Source organism: Pecten maximus, chromosome 12 (assembly GCF_902652985.1).
Source record: "Pecten maximus chromosome 12, xPecMax1.1, whole genome shotgun sequence".
Classification (NCBI taxonomy): Eukaryota; Metazoa; Mollusca; class Bivalvia; order Pectinida; family Pectinidae; genus Pecten; species Pecten maximus.
In genome coordinates, this window is record NC_047026.1 from 974,823 (window position 1) to 990,804 (window position 15,982).

At 36.5% G+C, this 15,982-nt stretch overlaps 1 protein-coding gene across 1 annotated transcript in view; it reads left to right on the forward strand.

Annotated features, from left to right (window-relative positions):
• Positions 1–15,982, forward strand: part of LOC117339225 (uncharacterized protein C20orf194 homolog) — a 153,070-nt gene that overhangs the window by 14,962 nt on the left and 122,126 nt on the right. Inside the window, exons 7-9 of the mRNA XM_033900699.1 lie at positions 2,838–2,893; positions 5,721–5,856; positions 8,118–8,199. Coding sequence (XP_033756590.1) covers positions 2,838–2,893; positions 5,721–5,856; positions 8,118–8,199 — 274 coding nt within the window. The remainder of the gene's footprint in view (positions 1–2,837; positions 2,894–5,720; positions 5,857–8,117; positions 8,200–15,982) is intronic.

Here is a 15,982-nt window from a genome sequence, read left to right on the forward strand (position 1 = left end):
ATCTGTCATAGATAGTCCATAACATATAGCACTTAACACATACATTTATCTATTACTACGGGGCCGCGGTGGCCGAGTGGTTAAGGTGTCCCTACACTTTATACTAACCCTCCAACTCTGGGTTTCGAGTTCGAAACCTACGTGGGGAAGTCGCTAGGTACTGACCGTAGGCCGGTGGTTTTTCTCCGGGTACTCCGGCTTTCCTCCACCTCCAAAACCTGGCACGTCCTTAAATGACCCTGGCTGTTAATAGGACGTTAAACAAGATAAATCAAACGAAATCATCTATACCATAGTTGTTATAGAACACAATTTGTTTACCGTAGGGAATAAGTAATTTGTAGTTTCAATGATTACTTTTGGTCCATGTATAGCTACATATACCGGTATGTATTTTTCTTTCACAAGTATCCTCTGTGTGAATTCCCTGGTCTGAATTTTCTGTGTCTGTTTTCCAATTATAAACACATAATTTGATACAAATCATCCATTTCTGTTCCTTAAGGTCCCAAGGCCACACTTGAGATCTATCATTGAATAAACATGTCAATTTGTGTCAATTAAGGAACGTGTCAAGCTCACTCATGCACAAAAATAGAAATATTGTGATTTTCTCTGAAATCATGAACAGTTTTGCATCATCAAAAGAAAATCATTTCAAACTACAAAGAATAATTGATGAAATAATATCAAACATCTTTTCCCAAGATAAATATTTCATATAAAAAGTGCCTTTGGTCTGTAATATTTTTTAGTTTATTTTGGCACTAATCACTGTACCATAGTTTCCTACACTACCCCCTGACAGTCTCTTTGATTCAAGAATCAAGGGATATGTCAATATTAATTACAAAGTCAGTTTTAATTAATTGATATAGTGATTATTCTCTCTGATTTGATCTTGATGGATTATTTCTCAGAATGTACCACATTTGAAAGTTTTTTAATGGTTAAGTGTTCGGGGTCCAAATTATATGTTTTTTAGCTCACTTGACTGAAGGGCATATGAGCTTATGCTGTTATGCAGCAATGGATGGCTGCCCATCCTTTTTCTGTCATTTTTTCCTTTTATAAAAGTCCATATCAATAACCAAGAGGCCAAGAGACTTGATAGTGGGTCAGTAGTATGCTTGGGTGAAGGACTACCAAGTTTGTTCCAGTGAATGACATTGACTTACATTCAAGGTCACAGCTGGCCAAATGTGCTAAAGTCATTAAAATGTCTTCTTGTCAATCACCAAGAAGCTCAGAGACCTGATAATGGACATGTAGGCATGCTAGGATAGAGGGCTACCATTCAAATGAATGACCTTCATTTCAGGTCACTGGGTCAAATGTGTTAAAATCTGTTTACAACTTTTTCTCAATTACCAAGAGACCCAGAGTCAAGATATTTGGCCAGTAGCATGCTGGGAATAAGGGCTACCAATTCAGTTTTGTTCTAATGATTGATCATGACCTTGACCTACTTTTAAGGTCACAGTGTTCAAATGTGTGAACAATTTGATCAACTTTTTCTCAATATCCAAAAGGTCCCATGTTCAAAATATTGGGCCAGTAACATACTAAAATGAAGAGGTACCAAGTTTGTTGAAATGGCTGACCTTGACCTACTTTTAAGGTAACAGGGGTATGCTGGGATGAAGATCTACAGAATTGATTTAAAAGTATAAATTTGGCATTCTCTTATCAGTTCACCTGGCCCAAAGGGCCGTTGAGCTAATTCCATGGCACAGCATCTGTTGTCCTTTCTCAGTCCATCCATAGTCTATAATTAGTCAACATTTCCTTTAAATTACTACCTGAATGAATTTTGATGAAATTTAGTCTGGAGCATTATTAGGCAAATGAGATATAATGTTATATAAATCAAGGGTGTGGTTCCTCTGGGGCTGGAGGTGCAGGTCTCAGTAGGGAAATAGAGATTAATCTTTCAAATCACTACTAGTCCTAAACGACTGAATAGATTTTGATGAATTTCAGTCTGGAGCTTTATCGGGCAAAGTATATAAGTGTTGTATAAACAGAGTGTGTGGCTTCCATTGGGATGTTGGGGTGGGGCCCAATTGGGGAAATGTAGCAAAACACTTAAAATCCCTTTTCTTTTAAGAATGACAGGATTTTTGTCTACATTTGGTTTGAACCATTGTTTGGAGAGGAAGCTCACAAAGTTGGAAAGTATTTGTAATGTAACTTATATGAGTGTACTTTTGCCATATGATTACTGAAATATGCTGGTGAGCGATGCAGCATTCACATAAATGTCATACACAAACTTGTTGTGTTAGAAGCAAGTGAGTTATACAGGCTCATTGGGCCTCTTGTTAAACTTAAGGGTTCTAAATTAAATTAGTCCAAGCATAAGGGTTCTGAATTAGCATAGAATTATATAAAAATTACGAGAAAACTTTAGTGACTCATTTGAAAAAATATAATGTTTCATGGTTTCTGTGAAAAATATGCCATATTTTTCTTTTGTATAAAGTTTTTCGATTAAATCATAAAATCTGAACAGTATATAAACTCTTGTACCGCTATTACTGTAGATATACTGGAATATTGACCTTAGTCAAAGATTTACCCTCTCCTTTTAGAACTTAAATTGTTCTGGAAATTGCTTGCAATTTTTGTCTAGGCTTCAATTTCCTTAGTTTTAGTGTTGACTCATTTGAATGTTAAGGGTCTTTTTTAACAAGTGTAGGAAACAAACTGTGTTAATTCTTTGATTTTGGACTTAGTAGATTATTATTGGTTTGTACATAGATTATTATTATGTGTACATAGTTCATGTAGGTGTTAAAATTCAGAATAATTAATGAAAAATATCTTTGTTTTAGCCTCTGAAGAGCTACTTTTTACATGGAATAGTTGGTGCTGGCTTAGTCGACAGAAGGTAAGATTTATACTGAACTGAAGTGCAACTCTGACAAACAGTCTTCATTGATATTCCTTATCTTAATTAAAGAAATTTATTAAAGTTTAAGAAAATATGTTTTTGTAATTTTGACAGACTTGCTGTCAAAAAAAGTCTTAGATTTTTATCATTAATGTTTGTTCAGAATTTAATACATTTGATAATTTTCTCATAAATGTTATAAAAAGTTATAAAAAATATGACAAAACATTGCATGAAAGTATATAGGGCTGTCATGCCAGCAGAAAGTTATTCAAAGTTATACTTGTGTCTACCTGTGACTACCTGTGACTACCTGTGTCTACCTGTATCTACCTGTGACTACCTGTGTCTACCTGTATCTACCTGTATCTACCAGTGTCTACCTGTGACTACCTGTTACTACCTGTGACTACTTATGTCTACCTGTGAGAGTGTGACTACCTGTGACTATCTGTGACTACCTGTGACGACCCCCTGTGACAGTGTGTATCTACCTGTGACTACCTGTGACTACCTGTGACTACCTGTGACTTCCTGTGACTGCCTGTGGCTACCTGTGTCTACCTGTGACTACCTGTGACTACCTGTGACTACTTGTGTCTACCTGTGACAGTGTGACTACATGTGACTTCCTGTGACTATCTGTGACTACCTGTATCTACCTGTGACAGTGTGACTACCTGTGACTACCTGTATCTACCTTTGACTACCTGTGACTACATGTGACTACCTGTGACTACATGTGACTACATGTGACTACCTGTGACGACCCCCTGTGACTACCTGTATCTACCTGTGACTACCTGTGACTTCCTGTGGCTGCCTGTGGCTACCTGTGTATACCTGTGACTACCTGTGACTACTTGTGTCTACCTGTGACAGTGTGACTACATGTGACTTCCTGTGACTACCTGTGACTACCTGTGACTATCTGTGACTATCTGTGACAGTGTGACTACCTGTGACTACCTGTGACTACCTGTATCTACCTGTGACTACCTGTGACTACATGTGACTACCTGTGACAGTGTGACTACCTGTGTCTACCTGTGACTACCGGTGACTACCTGTGACTACCTGTATCTACCTGTGACTACTTGTGTCTACCTGTGTCTACCTGTGACAGTGTGACTACATGTGACTTCCTGTGACTACCTGTGACTACCTGTGACTACCTGTGTCTACCTGTATATACCTGTGTCTACCTGTGACTACCTGTGTCTACCTGTGACTACCTGTGACTACCTGTGTCTACCTACAACTATCTGTGACTACCTGTATCTACCTGTGACTTCCTTTGTCTACCTACAACTATCTGTGACTACCTGTGACTACTTGTGTCTACCTGTGACAGTGTAACTACCTGTGACTACCAGTGTCTACCAGTGTCTACCTGTGACTACCTGTGACTACTTGTGTCTACCTGTGACAGTGTGACTACCTGTGACTACCTGTGACTACCTGTGACTACCTGTGACAGTGTGACTACCTGTGTCTACCTGTGAATACCTGTGTCTACCTGTGACTACCTGTGTCTACCTGTGACTACCTGTGACTACCGGTGACTACCTGTGACTACCTGTATCTACCTGTGACTACCTGCGACAGTGTGACTACCTGTGTCTACCTGTGAATACCTGTGTCTACCTGTGACTACCTGTGTCTACCTGTGACTACCGGTGACTACCTGTGACTACCTGTATCTACCTGTGACTACCTGCGACAACCTGTGACTACCTGTGACTACCTGTGACAGTGTGACTACCTGTGACTACCTGTAACTACCTGTGACTACCTGTGACTACCTGTGACTTCCTGTGACTGTCTGTGGCTACCTGTGACAACCTGTGACTACCTGTGACTACTTGTGTCTACCTGTGACAGTGTGACTACCTGTGACTACCTGTGACTACCTGTGACTACTTGTGACTACCTGTGACTACCTGTGACTACCTGTGTCTACCTGTGTCTACCTGTGACTACCTGTGTCTACCTGTGACTACCTGTGTCTACCTGTGACTACCTGTGACTACATGTGACTACCTGTGACAGTGTGAATACCTGTGTCTACCTGTGACTACCGGTGACTACCTGTGACTACCTGTGACTACCTGTATCTACCTGTGACTACCTGTGACTACCTGTGTCTACCGGTATCTACCTGTGTCTACCTGTATCTACCTGTGACTACCTGTGACTACCTGTGTCTACCTGTGTCTACCTGTATCTACCTGTGAATACCTGTGACTACCTGTGTCTACCTACAACTATCTGTGACTACCTGTATCTACCTGTGACTTCCTGTGTCTACCTACAACTATCTGTGACTACCTGTGACTACTTGTGTCTACCTGTGACAGTGTAACTACCTGTGACTACCAGTGTCTACCAGTGTCTACCTGTGACTACCTGTGACTACTTGTGTCTACCTGTGACAGTGTGACTACCTGTGACTACCTGTGACTACCTGTGACTACCTGTGACTACTTGTGACTACCTGTGTCTACCTGTGACTACCTGTGTCTACCTGTGACTACCTGTGTCTACCTGTGACTACCTGTGACTACCGGTGACTACCTGTGACTACCTGTGACTACCTGTGACTACCTGTGACTACCTGTGACTACCTGTGACTACCTGTGACAGTGTGACTACATGTGACTACCTGTGACAGTGTGACTACCTGTGACTACCTGTAACTACCTGTGACTACCTGTGACTACCTGTGACAACCTGTGACAACCTGTGACTACCTGTGACTACCTGTAACTAACTGTGCCTACCTGTGACTACCTGTGACAAAATTTACTCGTTTGTATTACAGTCATAAGGAAGTTCCTTTTGTTCTGTTTGGATCCAACACCAAGAAGTCTATTTTGGACAGTTTGAAGGATGGTGGCAAGACTGAGAAAAACCACATCCATTCCACTGGGACTGGAAATGATCCCTCTAAGTTTATGGTAAATTTGTCTGATAAAAAGGTTCTGTTCAGGTGATGACAAGTGTGTACCTTTGAGGAGAGATAAATTTAAGATCCTGATCAGTTTATGGTTACTAAGTCGTCTAGAAAATGATGATACCCTGTTAAGTTTTTATCTCCACTGCTAGAACAAAACATGAAAACAGATATCTGGAAAACATTCCTGATGTTTTTGCTAAAAGTGAAGGTGTCTGGATTAAGTCATGTCTATTGTATATATAGATACATAATCTGAATTTGTATATCATTATTGTTTTAACTGTGATGTATACATACTGGATTTATAGATACATAATGTGAGTTTGTATATCATTATTGTATTAACTGTGAGTGTATACATATTGTATTTACATATACATAATGTGAGTTTGTATATCATTATTGTATATAACTGTGAGTGTATACATATTGCATTTATAGATACATATTGTGAGTTTTAAATAAAACAAATAACAGTGATGCTTGATATATAGTTACCATATTTATTTACATATATAAACATACTCATTCATAAAAATACTACAATTGTACATGGACACTAAAGCTCAAGATTATATTACACATACAACAAACATATAAAATATAAATTTGGCACATGGGGCAAGACTCAGCTATAGATGTCTGTAGAACTGGCTGTAACTCTTGTTACATTGCTCCAGCTCTACCATGAGACACTGCTGTAACTCTTGTTACAGGTCTATGTATCTGTCATACATAAGGCTGGCTGTAACTCTTTGGTTACATTGCTCCAGCATTACTTATTATAAAATGGCTGGCTGTAACTCTTTGGTTACATTGCTCCAGCTTAACTTATAATTATGGCTGGCTGTAACTCTTTGGTTACATTGCTCCAGCTTAACTTATACTAATGGCTGGCTGTAACTCTTTGGTTACATTGCTCCAGCCTTTGGACCTATATATAAATATGAAGGTTAAAAACAGAACTGTTAGAATATTTTTGGGGTAATTTTCATGAGAGATTGGCTTTTAACCAACCCTTATATTTATACATGAAAATACTGCCCAATGCCACATATTGCATTTATAGATACATAATGTCAGTTTGTATATCATTATTGTATATAACTGTGATGTATACATATTGTATTTACAGATACATAATGTGAGTTTGTATATCTTTATTGTATTAACTGTGAGTGTATACATATTGTATTTACAGATACATAATGTGAGTTTGTATATAATTTTATTGTATTAACTGTGAGTGTATATATATTGTATTTACAGATACATAATCTGAGTTTGTATATCATTATTGTATTAACTGTGAGTGTATACATATTGTATTTACAGATACATAATGTGAGTTTGTATATAATTTTATTGTATTAACTGTGAGTGTATATATATTGTATTTACAGATACATAATGTGAGTTTGTATATCTTTATTGTATTAACTGTGAGTGTATATATATTGTATTTACAGATACATAATGTGAGTTTGTATATCATTATTGTATTAACTGTGAGTGTATATATATTGTATTTACAGATACATAATGTGAGTTTGTATATCATTATTGTATTAACTGTGAGTGTATATATATTGTATTTACAGATACATAATGTGAGTTTGTATATCATTATTGTATTAACTGTGAGTGTATACATATTGTATTTACAGATACATAATGTGAGTTTGTATATCTTTATTGTATTAACTGTGATGTATACATATTGTAATTACAGATACATAATGTGAGTTTGTATATCTTTATTGTATTAACTGTGAGTGTATACATATTGTATTTACAGATACATAATGTGAGTTTGTATATCATTATTGTATTAACTGTGATGTATACATATTGTAATTACAGATACATAATGTGAGTTTGTATATCTTTATTGTATTAACTGTGAGTGTATACATATTGTATTTACAGATACATAATGTGAGTTTGTATATCATTATTGTATTAACTCTGAGTGTATATATATTGTATTTACAGATACATAATGTGAGTTTGTATATCATTATTGTATTAACTGTGAGTGTATATATATTGTATTTACAGATACATAATGTGAGTTTGTATATCTTTATTGTTTTAACTGTGAGTGTATATATATTGTATTTACAGATCGTAATGTGAGTTTGTATATCATTATTGTATTAACTGTGAGTGCATGTATATATATTGTATTTACAGATACATAATGTGAGTTTGTATATCATTATTGTATTAACTGTGAGTGTATATATATTGTATTTACAGATATGTAGAGCCACGTCTCCACACTCTGCCCTGAGTTGTACCAGGACGTATTTCTTCACCAAGTTGTCAGATCCATTTCAAGGTAAGGAAAGCCTGATTTTTTAGCTGCACTAGTTTTTGAAATCACTGCTTTGCCAGAGAGTCAATATCTTTTGGCTATTGACTCAGCATATGAAGACAAGGTAAAATGTTCAGAACCCTTGTTTTTAAGTTGTGGTCATAATTTTGACAGTATATCTGTGATATTGATTTTGACTGTACACAGGTATACAAGGTAATAGAACATATGAATCTTATACATATGATTAGATCAACTGAGCATCGGAACATAAAATTAATTAAAAATCAATGGAAACACTGAAAATATCACTCTCATCACATACTGTACATTACATCACTTTATCACCTACAATGCCCTGTTATCATTGTCATAACACTTGCTACTTTACTTGACTTGAGCTCTGATTGGCTGTTTCTTTCTGTGGTGATGTCATAGTTTCTTGGTGTCATATATCCATTAAGATGTAGCCAAAATCTTCTACTGTTAGACTCTGTATAATAGAAACAATTTTGGAGTTCCTTTCTTTAATCTTATACAAAACAAGAACTGATGTAAATTCCTGTTATTTGAATACAATAAATAAAGAAGTGCCTGGCAGTAGATATAAAGTATTGAAATTAAGACGACCCGATCTTTAAAATTCTTTTGTGGTTTCAGTACTCCCACCGAAATGAAATCCATTTATTTCTTAAAAGCAAATAAAATGAGACGGAGCTAAGTGAGTTTCTGTAGGGAAGCTGGAGATTTCATGTATCTCTTGTTATACCGAAACAATACATCCCGATAATGGCAGCATGCATCCGAGAGCGAAGATTGTGTGACAAAGACGAAAAGCTTCAGTACGTGGAACGGCCAGCTGTGAATATATTTAGGCCTTTTGCTAATGGCTCTTTCCCATTTGAGCTATTAACTGCGAGACCACCATGGCAACATATTAGGTTTTTAAATGGCATGAAAAAGTGATGAAGCAGAGTAGTATGTTTATCATTTGCTGTGGGTTTAAAGTGTTAAGTTGTAGATGTCTTTACCAGTGGATGAACAACTTTGGTAGTACGATGGATGACTTTTCTAGACAGACATTTAAACCAGAAAAACAAGGACACCGGCACACACTGTTGTGATATTTAAGCAAGACAAATAATCTGTCTCCAAACTTAACTGGGAATTGTCTGTGAGTGTACATCTACGTAGCTCCGGTACAGAATCAATTGTCTGAATATTTATTGATCCCTGCAACAAAATACGAAACAAACTGGTCAACATGTTCTCACGACACAAAGCTAATTAATTCACAATCAAAAAGATGGAAAAAAGTTAATACCACCGATACATTTATCTTTCTCTTCCTGGTATTAACTAATAGAATATTTATAGGAAAGTGGATAACTGTGAAACTACATCACATGAAATTAACTCGGTTATTAGAGAAGTGTGAAGCCATTTATCATATGTGGGTATTAAGTGTACAATGGTGTTCTATCTTACACCAGGAGGAGGCGTCGTTTGAATGACGTCTCATCTCGACACCAAATTTCTATTATCAGAAGTTTCATGTGACTAGTATAATAGATAGGATCGAGATGTCGGTTTCGTGTGATTTGATCAATACTTGCCTCTTCACATATACACACTCCGAGGGGATTTGTCGCTGGCATAAGGGATTATCTATCGCTAATATCTGAAAACTGAACAAAAATAAGAAAATATGTATGAAATTGACTTCAAACAATGGAAGTCTTGGCACATATTTAATTTAACCATTGAATCATCATATGGCATCTACAGTCAATATAATTGATGACCTGGCTTTGCAGACAAGCATAAAATTGCCTGAAGCATGGTATGTTTGCCTATACAAAGCTGTCATATTGATACATGAAATGCATGCATTTCGGTAGTTATGTTTTTAATTCTCGTATATTCTGATTAACTCCAAGAAATTACTTGCTACTGCATAGACAGAGTTAACAACCATATTGTTGCTGTAGTGATGTTATAATGGTCATACATACACTGGCAGTTAGTCTGATGATATACATGGGTACCATTCTGTCTGACAGGTTGGTATAAAGGAACAAATGGTAGTATATTTTTGTTGAGGAAGGGATACATGTATATATATATATATATATATATATATATGTATATATCGTCATTGCAAGGAACTCAGATCTAGACTTGGCAAGGAAACATATTAGCTATATGCTATGCGATATAATTTAAAACTCTGAGTATTAAGACTCTTCTTTATAACAAAAACCTGTCTATAAAAAACCCACTTGATGGCAAATAAGGACCTCTTTAAAACAACAACCTGTCTTTAAAGACCTCTTTATAGCATTTTCAGTTTAATTACGTTTTTTGTAATTTATCATTTGTAACAAAAACCTGTCTATAAAAAACCCACTTGGTGGCAAATATCTGTCTATAAGGACCTCTTTAAAACAACAACCTGTCTTTAAAAACCTCTTTATAGCATTTTCAGTTTAAGTATGTTTTTTGTAATTTATCATTTGTAACAAAAACCTGTCTATAAAAAACCCACTTGGTGGCAAATATCTGTCTATAAGGACCTCTTCAAAACAACAACCTGTCTTTAAAGACCTCTGTATAGCATTTTCAGTTTGAGTATGTTTTTTGTAATTGATCATTTGTGACTTTAAGACATCAACGTCTATGTAAGACCTTGAACAAATTGGTTCTCATTCTTGATAAATACTTCAGACATGCATTTAGATTTTTTTTTAGCTTGCAAATTAAGTTTGACAACTATGTTGAAAATTGAGAGTTTATATTTTGGTCTTGTCAAAGGAACCCACACCTATATATGATAAGTATACTTATATCACTATTAACATTGTTTTATTGATGGAAAGGTTCATAAAGAATTATTTTTACATCACCAAGGTAGATTGGTAGATTACCATATTCATCCTATATTGTAAGCCCCAGGAGCCAATACAGATTTTGGCTCAACCAAGCGATGAGCTTATCACAGGAAAGTGAATTTCTGTATTTGTTGTTATTTTTTGGGTCAGCCCAAAATTTAAGGCTGTTTTTTCTGAAAAACACTTATTTTAATCTTCTTGAGATTGTCCTGACCTGAAATTCGTTAGTTTCACTGGGTAGATTCTGTTAAAAAAAATTGCCTGAAATGATCATGGGATGGTTCTGATCAAGTGAAGTTATATTTTCAGGGTTGATCCAAAATCCAAGATGGCCACCCTGGCCAACAGTATCACATGCAACTGAGTATGTACTCTACAGTACTTAAGTACAAGGGTCTATAAAGTCAGATGATCACTAAGGCCAATGGGCATTTTGACTCACTGAAATAGACATGCATGCATGGGTTTATTACTGGACATGGGTTTATTACCAGACATGGGTTTATAACCAGGCATGGACTTACTACCAGACATGGACTTATTACCAGACATGGGTTTATAACCAGACATGGGTTTACTACCAGGCATGGACTTATTACCAGACATGGACTTATTACCAGACATGGACTTATTACCAGACATGGGCTTATTACTAGGCAATGGTTTGTTTTCAAATAATTGCTGTATCCTTAGGATTTTGCTGTTTGTGTTTTGATGGATTTTGTGTCTTGTGTGTACTAGTACTTGTACACATGACAATCTGTCATCCAAACACAAGGTCCCAGATGACCTCAGTTTGATAATTCCCAGAGTTGGTTAAAGATACATCTATATTCATTTTGGCAAACATCTGAACCCTAATCTTTTTGCTGGTTGTTATATTGTATCCAACTTGGAATAACCATCAAATGACAAGTTCCAGGCGAACTGGTTCGTTGAGCCAGAATGTTGGTGTTCCATTTACAGCTGTTTCAGCCTGACTGATGACTGACTCATGAACTATATCCTCTAAGGTTAACTTTTACTTTTGACTCGTACAATAGTTTGGTATTTAAGGACTATTTTGTAATTTTCAGAGTCAAGGAAAAGACAGCAAAACATGTAACTCCATGGAGTTCTTGTGTTTTTGTCAAATGTACATAACATGTGACAGTTTTCAACTCTGGATATAGCTGGAATATGATCCTGTTTATCAAGCACTCTATAACCTATGTAACATCCTATATAATCAAAACACAGGATCATTTTAACTGCTATTTTGATACTAATACTACTTTTGAAATAGCCTGTGCTATATACCCCAATATTTCCTTAAGTCATATTAACTAATTCGATATAAATTCATGGTGATATCACAAAATACTGACCTGATAACTCTAGTATCACAATCTAGCTATAGACCTAGATCTAGTATTACAACCTAGCTATAGACCTAGATCTAGTATTACAACCTAGCTATAGACCTAGATCTAGTATTACAACCTAGCTATAGACATAGCTCTAGTATCACAACCTAGTTATAGACCTAGATCTAGTACATCAACCTAGCTATAGACCTAGATCTAGTATCACAACCTAGCTATAGACCTAGATCTAGTATCACAACCTAGCTATAGACCTAGCTCTAGTATTACAAACTAGCTATAGACCTAGATCTAGTATTACAACCTAGCTATAGACCTAGATCTAGTATTACAACCTAGCTATAGACCTAGATCTAGTATTACAACCTAGCTATAGACCTAGATCTAGTATTACAACCTAGCTATAGACCTAGATCTAGTATTACAACCTAGCTCTAGTATCACAACCTAGCTCTAGTATCACAACTTAGCTGTAGTATCACAACCTAGCTATAGACCTAGCTCTAGTATTACAAACTAGCTATAGACCTAGATCTAGTATTACAACCTAGCTATAGACCTAGATCTAGTATCACAACCTAGCTATAGACCTAGATCTAGTATTACAACCTAGCTATAGACCTAGCTCTAGTATCACGACCTAGCTATAGACCTAGCTCTATTATCACGACCTAGTTATAGACTTTATATCTAGTATTACAACCTAGCTATAGACCTAGCTCTAGTATTACAACCTAGCTATAGACCTAGATCTAGTACATCAACCTAGCTATAGACCTAGCTCTAGTATCATGACCTAGCTATAGACCTAGACCTAGTACCACAACCTAGCTATAGACCTAGCTCTAGTATCACAATCTAGCTATAGACCTAGAGCTAGTATTACAATCTAGCTATAGACCTATATCTAGTATCACAATCTAGCTATAGACCTAGAGCTAGTATCACAACCTATAGCTATAGACCTAGCTCTAGTATTACAACCTAGCTATAGACCTAGATCTAGTATGACAACCTAGCTATAGACCTAGATCTAGGTAGCACACCACAGTAAGACAGCTTGGCCATGGGCAATTTTTTTGTTAAGCAAATAACTCCTGTATTATGATATGCATAAAAAATGTAAAAATAAATGTACACTATAATTGGTATATTCAGTATGAAGTAGTACATACAGGCTTCACATTTATTAAAACAAAAATCAATAAATTGGTTCCGGATTTTAAATGTCTGGATTTTCCGAACGTGTGTTTAGACAGGAAGTTTAGTTTCGCCTACAGCGCAAAATGGAAGCCCACAGAAAAGGTAAGATAGCGGAAAAACTTAATTTACAACATACACGTATGTCCAAACAAGATTAATTCTGTCTTTGGGATAGAGATATTTAATTTTAAACAGGTTTCAGAAAAAAAATGGTGTAGAGAATTGTGCCATTTTGGGTCAAATATCATAATATTTTGCAATTTTTGAGAATTTTTTAAGCTGTTACCATGGTATTCACAGCTCTAAAAATCACAGAAAATATCAGTTTACTTATCCTTCAGAGCTCTATTAAAATTGCAAATGTTGTACAGATTTCAAATATATATACTTTATTAGAGGGTATATGTAAGGTTAACTGGCAATGTTTACATATCTAAAACATGTGCCATATTTTTCAGAATTTGGCATTTTTACTGTACACTGCTACCCTAGTATCACAACCTATAGCTATAGACCTAGATCTAGTATCACAACCTAGCTATAGACATAGCTCTAGTATCACAACCTAGCGATAGACCTAGCTCTAGTATTACAACCTAGCTATAGACCTAGCTCTAGTATTACAACCTAGCTATAGACCTAGCTCTAGTATTACAACCTAGCTATAGACATAGCTCTAGTATTACAACCTAGCTATAGACCTAGATCTAGTACATCAACCTAGCTATAGACCTAGATCTAGTATCATGACCTAGCTATAGACCTAGACCTAGTACATCAACCTAGCTATAGACCTAGCTCTAGTATCACAACCTAGCTATAGACCTAGACCTAGTACATCAACCTAGCTATAGACCTAGATCAAGTATCACAACCTAGCTATAGACCTAGATCTAGTATCACAATCTAGCTATAGACCTAGATCTAGTATCACAACCTAGCTATAGACATAGCTCTAGTATTACAACCTAGCTATAGACCTAGATCTAGTATCATGATCTAGCTCTAGTATCACAACCTAGCTATAGACCTAGATCTAGTATCACAATCTAGCTATAGACCTAGATCTAGTATCACAACCTAGCTATAGACATAGCTCTAGTATTACAACCTAGCTATAGACCTAGATCTAGTATCATGATCTAGCTCTAGTATCACAACCTAGCTATAGACCTAGATCTAGTGTCACAGCCTAGCTCTAGTATCACAACCTAGCTATAGCCATAGATCTAGTATCATGATCTAGCTCTAGTATTACAGCCTAGCTCTAGTATCACAACATATATCTCAGATATTAAAATCTAGAAATACTTTGTAGTATCATAGTCTATACATTTTATTAGGTCATCTGACCCGACCAAGTGTTGTTATTTTTCGGGTCAGTCTGAAATCCAAGATGGCCGCCATAGCCGCCATCTTGAAAAACACATTTTAAACTTCTTCTCAAGTTCCACTGGTGCCATTGAGTTGAAACTTGCCTGAAATGATCCTGATATAATCCTGACCAAGTGTTGTTATTTTTTGGGTCGGTCCGAAATCCAAGATGGCCGCCATAGCCGCCATTTTGAAAACACATTTTAAACTTCTTCTCAAGTTCCACCAGTGCTGTTGGGCTGAAACTTGTCAGAAATAATCCTGAGATGATCCCGACCAAGTGTTGTTATTTTTTGGGTCAGTCCAAAATCCAAGATGGCCGCCATAGCCGCCATCTTGAAAAACACATTTTAAACTTCTTCTCAAGTTCCACCATTGCCATTGAGCTGAAACTTGCCTGAAATGATCCTGATATGATCCCGACCAAGTGTTGTTATTTTTCGGGTCGGTCCAAAATCCAAGATGGCCGCCATAGCCGCCATCTTGAAAAACACATTTTAAACTTCTTCACAAGTTCCACTGGTGCCATTGAGCTGAAACTTGCCTGAAATGATCCTGATATGATCCCGACCAAGTGTTGTTATTTTTTGGGTTGGTCCGAAATCCAAGATGGCCGCCATAGCCGCCATCTTGAAAAACACATTTTAAACTTCTTCTCAAGTTCCACCATTGCTGTTGGGCTGAAACTTGCCAGAAATGATCCTGAGATGATCCCGACCAAGTGTTGTTATTTTTCGGGTCGGTCCGAAATTAAGATGGCCGCCACAGCCGCCATCTTGAAAAACACATTTTAAACTTCTTCTCAAGTTCCACCAGTGCTATTGAGCTGAAACTTGCCTGAAATGATCCTGATATGATCATGACCAAGTGTTGTTATTTTTTAGGTCAGTCCGAAATCCAAGATGGCCGCCATAGCCGCCATCTTGAAAAACACATTTTAAACTTCTTCTCAAGTTCCACCAGTGCTATTGAGCT